Genomic DNA, 8,711 nt, shown 5'->3' with positions numbered 1-8,711 from the left:
TATTTGTTAAGAGTATTTGATATTATTTTTTTAGGATTTATTGTCTTTGGTTCATTCTCTTCTTTATTTAGTTTGTTATTTTTTGTTCACTATGTATTATCTCTATAAATAAAGAGTTATGTAGTACAATTTTATATTATTCAAGATAGAAAAAATGTAGTCCATGGTTAAACTCATGTACTCCTGTGATGACGTGGATGCATGTTTTTTTTTTTAATTTAATGAAATGCTAACCTCTAAACTCTTTTTTTTTTTTTTTTGGAAGAGACATTTACAAATTTCACTCAGTTCCCCTCCAAATATTCTCCCAAAATTTGAAATCCCTAAAATCTCTCTCTCTCTCTCTCTCTCTCTCTCTCTCTCAAGGTTAGATAATTCAAGAAAATTAATTTTCTAAACCATGCATGTTTGTCCATTACTAAGATAAAATAGTTAACTTCCAAAACATGTGTTTAGAGGCTAGCATTTCATTAAACAAAAAAAAAAAAAATGCATCCACGTCATCGCAGGAGTACATGGGGAGAAAAAGGATGTCCAGCCTAGCATTTCTCTTAATGTATGAAGAAGGATGGCTAGGCGATTTTGGTGTGGCTTGGCCAGAAGCATGAAGAAGGCATGCTTCGTGTTTCTGGGTTTCGGTGGGGGGTATGGTGCGGCTGGATTGTGGATGATGGTAACGGATCTGATTTTCGATGGTAACGAATCTAATTTTCGATGGTGACCGGAGCTGCTTTTCGGTGGTGACCGGAGCTGCTTTTTGGTGGACAAAATAATAATAATAATAATAATAATTAATATATATATATATATATATATATATATATATATATATATATATATATATATATATATATATATATATATTAAAAAAATAACAGATTCTAGACGGTTTGGGCAAAACCATCCAGAATTCTAGATGGTTTTTTCCAAACCGTCTAGAATTAATTATAGACGGTTTGGCAAAACCGCCCAGAATTTTAGACGGTTTGGAAAAAACCGTCTAGAATTTGAATTCTGGACGAAAAATCATGGACGGTTTTAAACCGTCCATCCAGACGGTTTTTTTACCATTTATGGACGGTTTAAAACCGTCCATAAATGGTGATTTTTTTGTAGTGCCACCTAACAATAAAATTTCTTTTCATTTATGTCTACGACCCATTATTAATTCGGCTATTGACAGAATTTTTTCACAAACTAAGTGTAAGGGTATGCTACAAATCAAGTTGTAAGAGTAACATGCGTCTTTTAAGTACGTAAGAAATACATATTTTTTATAGCATTAATAAAATATGTATTCCTCATATGTTAAGGGATATATACCACTTTTAGAAGCTTTTTTGTAAGAAATCTCATGCAAGAAATTTTCTGTCCCCAGGCTATTGATATATAAACTACACTAGCTAGACTTCTATCTTCTTCTTCTTCTTTTTTTTATTTTATTTTATTTTATTTTTTTATTTTTTAATTAATTTATTTATTTATTTATTTTTTTAAAGAAATTAGATAACAATACAAACAGCAAAAGGAAATTACAAGGCCTATCGAAAGAGGCCACCAAAAAATTAATGCTACATAGGGGATCTCTTCCACCATCAAGAGAGAGACCTAATAAGGGGTATAACAGTGGGTCGGTAGTTCAGTGGTGGTCCAGCGGTGATAACTTGGTGCTGATCTAATGGGGGTCCAATGGTTTGAGAATAAGAAATTCATACTTGAAAAATTATTTACAAAATTTAAAAATATATGAAAATCATTTCTTGAAACTAAAGAAATTTTTTTAGTTAAATCAAAAATAATTTTAATTCGATTATTATTTTTTTATAGCACTAAGCATAAAAAATACAAAAAAATTCCAAAAAAATATTTCATGCAGAATTAATTGATTAAGATAGATTAAATATGATAAAATTGAGTCAGATCGAATCGGCTGGCAAAGAATAGGCTTGCAAAGCTGACAGCCCCATTAACTTTGAGGGGCATATACCTATCTGGGGACAGGTAAACAAATTGTATCTAATGGCTAAAAGTTTTCCACATCATTCATCTAAAAAGATCAAAAGGAAAGAATTTTAAACCCTGATTTCGTTCACCGATACTATAAGATGAAACTTGGCATTGATTCCCTGAAAAAATATTTTTAATATATATTTGAAAAAAAATAACATTTGACCACGTGTATAAAATTCACGCGGCCACATATAACCGCGTGTAGTAATTACACGCAGCCATATGTGGCCACGTGTATAAAATACACGTGTACAATTAGACACGTGTACTAATACTCGTGTCTATTTGGACACGTGTATTAATACACGTGTCTCATTAGACACGTGTATTAATGCATGCGTCTAGTCAGACACGTGTATTTTATAGACGCGTCTAGTCAAACATGTGTATTTTATACACGTGTACAATTAGCCGCGTGTAAAAAATACATGCGGCCACTTGTTCGGCTTATACAACTAGCCACGTTGTAATCAAGACACGTGGCTAGTTGCCCGTGTGTCTATAGTAATCGGTACTGTAGACACGCGGCAGATTGTGAATTTTTTTGTAGTGACTTTTGAAAAGTAGGTAACTAAAATAACAAAAGTGATATTTTTCGTCAAAATCTGCTGAAATTTTGAGGAGTTCACTACAATTGCTCTTAGTTATTGGTTGATCTTTGTGGCCCTGTACGTGGAAATTGCATGCAAGTACTTGTATATGCACTAGATAAGGGCAACCCCATTCAACAAACGATGCTTCCTGGAATCTAACAAAAGTTAAAATCTCTTGTTTAATATAAGTTTTTATAGATTACAATTGGTGATTGTAGGCATTTTATAGATTTGAATATTGTTCCTGTATAATTAATATAATGTTCCGTTTGTTTCGACGTAAAATGGTTTCCGTCGTAAAATGGTTTCAGGAAAGTCATTTTTCTGGAAAATATTTTTTGCCGAAAGCATTTTTCGGTGTTTGGCGCGTACAGAAAATTACAAATATTTTTTATATTTTCATTCAAACATATTAACCTATAAAAATTAATTTTTATTCAAAACATATAAATATTAATATAAAATAATATAAAAATCATCGATAACGAGATTCCGTCACTGACCGACAAGAAACTGACCATTTTTACTTGATTTCGGTTAATACAATCAGAATTCAAGATAATGGCCGGAATCCGGACAGTTTTGTCGGAATCTGGGATGGCCGGATTCCGGCCATCCCGCCGGATTCCTGCCAGAGAGGCCGGATCTGGCCAGATCCGGCCTCTCTGGTCAGAGCCGGCCGGGAACTGGCCAGAGCCGGCTGGGATCCGGCCAGAGCAGGCCGGCTCTCTGGCCAGACCGGCCGGATCCCGGCCAGATCCGGCCGGCTCTGGCCGAATCCAGGGCGGCCTTGGCCAGTTCCCGGCCGGCTCTGGCCAGAGAGGCCGGCCGGATCCCGGCGATCTGGCCGGATCTGGCCAGACCGACCAAATTCTGGCCATCTGGCCAGATCCGGCCAGATCTCCGGAATCCGGCCAGATTGGTTGCCGGAATCTGGGCTGACCGGATTCCGGCGAAGGTGGCCGGATTCCGTCGATAGATTCCGACGACATTATCTGGATGTTGTCGGAATTCGATATGGGCAAGATTTCGATGGTGGTCGGCTGCTTAAACGTGAAGATCGATTGCGTTGTTTAAAATAAATCGACCGCGTCAGACGTCTTCGGAAAATGAATCATTTTCCAAAATTTACTAAGCATTTTTGGTCAAACAGAAATCATTTTCCGGTTGACTATTATTTTCGCCCCTACCAAACACCGGAAAATATCGAAATTATTTTCCAAAAATCATTTTACGCCGAAACAAACGGAGCATAAGTTTTATGCGGAATTCATATAGAGGTTCAAAATAAAAGCAAGTTTTTCGTCAAGTCGATATCGTTGACTGGCTCGGCTTTTTTAGCTGACCCAAACTTATCGGTTCGAACCAACCACCGCTCGCTGCTTCTAGAGGTACAACAATCTGACTGTTCTGCCCTCTAGATCAGTAGATCTGCATCTGCAGCCTTCAGGTTTTCTTGAATGAAGGTGGTGTGAAACTACCTTAAAACTTTTAGGGATGAAGTACTACAAGGAGTTGAAAAGTATTATGATTTAACTTTTTAAACTAATCTTGTTTGGCAAGTAAGGAAAATTTTTTCATTTTATTTTTACTTTTTTAAAAAACAACTAACTTTAAAATATTCTAATTTTATATTATATCAATAATTTTTTATTATTATTTAAATAAAAAAATTTACTACAATACAATTTTTTTTTACTTTTCCATACAAATTTTTTTTACTTTATATCACATCTATCACTTCTTACTACGGATGATGTTGGCTGAACAATCAAGGATGATCCTTTACTTTAATTGTAAATCTGATCCACTACGGATTAGAATTAGGATCCTTTACAATTTTAGAGAAATTTAAGATCTCTTTGAAATTGTAGGGGATCCCGATCCTCTTACTACTACCTCAAAAAGATTCAACTCACCCTTACTTGCCAAACATATCCAAAAATTGGGTTAAATAATAAATTGCAGTTTGAAATGATAAATTATGAGTTTATGACACTTGAGGGGCTAAGTATTAACACAAACTTTTATCTATATGATATCAACCTATCATGGATAATATTTGTTAAGAGTATTTGATATTATTTTTTTAGGATTTATTGTCTTTGGTTCATTCTCTACGTTATTTAGTTTGTTATTTTTTGTTCACTACGTATTATCTCTATAAATAAAGAGTTATGTAGTACAATTTTATATTATTCAAGATAGAAAAAATGTAGTCCATGGTTAAACTCATATACTCCTGTGATGAATTGGATTTTTTTTAATTTTTTTTTTTATTTAATGAAATGCTAACTTCTAAACTCACTTTTTTTTTTTTTTTTTTGGAAGAGACATTTACAAATTTCAAAATTTACTAAAATCTCCCAAAATTTACTAAAACCTCGAAATATTCTCCCAAAATTTGAAATCCCTAAAATCTCTCTCTCTCTCTCAAGGTTAGAAAATTCAAGAAAATTAATTTTCTAAACCATGCATGTTTGTCCATTACTAAGACAAAATCGTTAACTTCCAAAACATGTGTTTAGAGGCTAGCATTTCATTAAACAAAAAAAAAAAATGCATCCACGTCATCGTAGGAGTACATGGGGAGAAAATGGATGTACAACCTAGCATTTTTCTTAATATATTATTTAATTAAACTTGAACCTACACCCAATTTTGTTAAAAAAATTTCAAACTCATCTTGTTATATATATCAGAGGTGAGATAAGATCTTGAAAAATCTACTCCCTTACGATCCGTTGAAAATTCTACTTAGAAGATTACAATCCATGAAAGAAACTATCCCAATTATAAGTTCATTTATAATTACTCCAGTCAAGGATGATGTCTGCTGAACAATCACTTTGTTTTTTTTTTATTTGTTTTTTTTTATTATTACAAAATAGCATATGCCATCATATATTAATAAATAAAGTTTCAGGACAAGGACAAAAAACAAGAGGTACAAGACCCCAGTACCCTAAGCTAGATAAATCTGACTTTAAACCTAAGTGAAAGAGTGGTTCAAAAAATCCGGCCAACACGGACCATAAACGTGTCTGTCAAAAAGAAACTTGAAAAAAAAAAAAAAACAAGAAAAATACAAACAAAGATAAAGGAAAATATTGTAGCTATGATACTACGTGTCTCTCTCTTTATTCTCTTTTAATTTCCTTTATTCTATCTTTTGTTTCATGATATTAAAGCTACATTTTTCTCATTCAATTCACTTTAATATTTGAAACCTGTTATTTCTTCATTTTCTCATTCCTTTCCCTTATTTTTATTTCTCCCAAAAAATATAAACTTTAAAATATTCTTAATTTTTTTCACTTTTTATATTACATGAACACATTTTTAATACTTTTTAAGTAAAAACTCATTACAATACAAATTTTTGATCACTTTTTTCATATAAATTATTTCAATTTCATATCGATCGCATCAATCTTATTTTTTAATCATTAAAAAAATTTGTAGGAAGAGGGGAGGGGCGAGTAATTTTCAAACCCGGAAACGCGGACACGGCATTAATAGGCCGGTGCTATTTGGTTGGCAACTTTGCAAAAGTCATTGTACTGATCCAAGTCTTGGTCAAAGTCAATGTCGGGCACAAATGGCAAAACCAAAAAAGAGGAAGAATGAGGTGCGTGTCTCTTCCATGGCTAACGCCCGTACGTAATAATGTATTAATATGTAAGTAGTGCGAGGACCACCTTGCAAAGTTACTGAAAGCTCTTACTCCCTATATAAACCATAGAGCACCACTGCATTTCTTGTGCAAAACCAACCAAAAGCAAAGCACTAACACAAACAACAACCATGGCTCGATCTCACCACATGTACTTTTTCCTCTCTTTCCTAGTAACCCTAGCAGCCATTGAAGGCATGCATGCAGTTGACTACGTAGTCACCAACACCGCCGGGAACACTCCTGGTGGGGTTCGCTTTAACAACGATATTGGATCTGAGTACAGCAGGCAAACCTTGGTTTCTGCCACGGACTTCATATGGAGGCTCTTCCAGCAAAATGACGCCGCCGATAGAAAGAACGTGCTGAAAGTGAGCTTGTTTATCGACGACATGGATGGAGTTGCATATACTAGCAATAACGAGATCCATGTTAGTGCGAGATACATCAACGGCTATTCAGGTGATGTGAAAAGGGAGTTCACCGGGGTGCTTTACCATGAAATGACACATGTTTGGCAGTGGAATGGTAACGGACAGCAGGTCCCCGGAGGACTGATTGAAGGAATTGCTGATTTTTTGAGGTTGAAGGCAGGGTACGCGCCAAGCCACTGGGTGCAGCCTGGACAAGGTGATCGATGGGACCAGGGGTACGATGTTACAGCTCGGTTTCTGGACTATTGCAATAGTCTTAAAAATGGGTTCGTGGCTGAGTTGAACAAGAAAATGAGGAGTGGTTATAATGCTAACTTTTTTGTTGAATTGCTTGGAAAGTCAGTTGATCAGCTCTGGAGCGAGTACAAGGCCAAGTATGGAAATTAAAAGGGCTGGGACTTAAAATAAAGTGTATTTTACATGATAAATAGTGTATCCTGCATCATCATATTTGATGAAATAAATAAACTATCCGAATAAATGAAAGTTTACGCCATGGCTAGCCGCCTGGCTGCTACTCACTATGACTTTTCACTCTTTATCTTCTAGAGTTTAGTAATATACTAATAATAGAATACGATTTTGAGTGGTGAAGATGAGCCAGTTCACCAAAATGATGCTTCATGCAAATGTGGAAATTCCTCTACCTTGTATGGACTCGATAGAGATTACAACAATTTTATTGTTTGAATTGCTAAATTTTTTATAATAAATATATAAAAAATCCCTCGGAGTCTATCACCCCACCTAACAATAAAATTTCTTTTCATTTATGTCTACGACCCATTATTAATTCAGCTATTGATAGAATTTTTTCACAAACTAAGCGTAAGGGTATGCTACAAATTAAGTTGTAAAAATAACATGCGTATTTTAAGTACGTAAGAAATACATATTTTTTTTATTTTATTAATGCTATTAAAAAAATATGCATTCCTCGTATGCATGTTAAGGGATATATACCACTTTTAAAAGCTTTTTTGTAAGAAATCTCATGCAAGAAATTTTCTTCCCCCAGGCTATAGATATACAAACTACACTAGCTTGACTTCTATCTTCTTCTTCTTCTTTTTTATTATTTTATTTTATTTTATTTAATTAATTAATTAAATTAATTAATCTTTTTAAAAAAGATTAGATAACAATACAAACAGCAAAAGGAAATTACAAGGCCTATCGAAAGAGGCCACCAAAAAATTAATGCTACCATAGGTGCACCATCAAGAGAGAGACCTAATAAGGGGTATAACAGTGGGTCGGTGATAGTTCAGTGGTGGTCCGACGGTGATAACTTGGTGTTGATCTAATGGGGGTCCAATGGTTTGAGAATAAGAAATTCATACTCGAAAAATTATTTACAAAATTTAAAAATATATGAAAATCATTTCTCGAAACTTAAGAAATTTTTTTAGTTAAATCGAAAATAATTTTAATTCAATTATTATTTTTTTATCGCACTAAGCATAAAAAAATACAAAAAAAAAAATTCCAAAAAAAAATTTCATGCAGAAGTAATTGATTAAGATAGATTAAATATGATAAAATTGAGTCAGATCGAATCGGCTTGCAAAGAATAGGCTTGCAAAGCTGACAGCCCCATTAACTTTGAGGGGCATGTACCTATCTGGGGACAGGTAAACAAATTGTATCTAATGGCTAAAAGTTTTCCACATCATTCATCTAAAAAGATTAATTTCCTCTAAGGAAAGAATTTTAAACCCTGATTTCGTCCACCGATACTATAAGATGAAACTTGGCATTGATTCACTGAAAAAATATTGTCTATCAAAACAATCAGAGCCACACGAATTCGTCCGGACACCAATATGATCTGACAGCTAATTGAATGTCCAAAAAGATCATAACTTGAACCCAAAACAAAAGAAATTAATACATCAACATGAACACGGAGAGAGAGAGAGAGAGAGAGAGAGAAATGAAGGAACCTAGTTTAAAGTTGAAAGGTTAGATCCCATTTTCAATAAATAAATCAATTTT

At 34.1% G+C, this 8,711-nt stretch overlaps 1 protein-coding gene across 1 annotated transcript; it reads left to right on the top strand.

Annotated features, from left to right (window-relative positions):
* The first annotated feature begins 6,351 nt into the window (after positions 1 to 6,351).
* LOC133882871 (uncharacterized) lies at positions 6,352 to 7,230 on the top strand. Its single transcript, XM_062322100.1, has one exon. The coding sequence runs from the start codon at positions 6,411 to 6,413 to the stop codon at positions 7,098 to 7,100; it is 690 nt and encodes a 229-aa protein (XP_062178084.1). The 5' UTR covers positions 6,352 to 6,410; the 3' UTR covers positions 7,101 to 7,230.
* The last annotated feature ends 1,481 nt before the right edge of the window (positions 7,231 to 8,711 follow it).

Source organism: Alnus glutinosa, chromosome 11 (assembly GCF_958979055.1).
Source record: "Alnus glutinosa chromosome 11, dhAlnGlut1.1, whole genome shotgun sequence".
Taxonomy (NCBI): Eukaryota; Viridiplantae; Streptophyta; class Magnoliopsida; order Fagales; family Betulaceae; genus Alnus; species Alnus glutinosa.
Note: the sequence above shows the minus strand (reverse complement) of the source record. Positions and strands in the feature narration are given on the sequence as shown.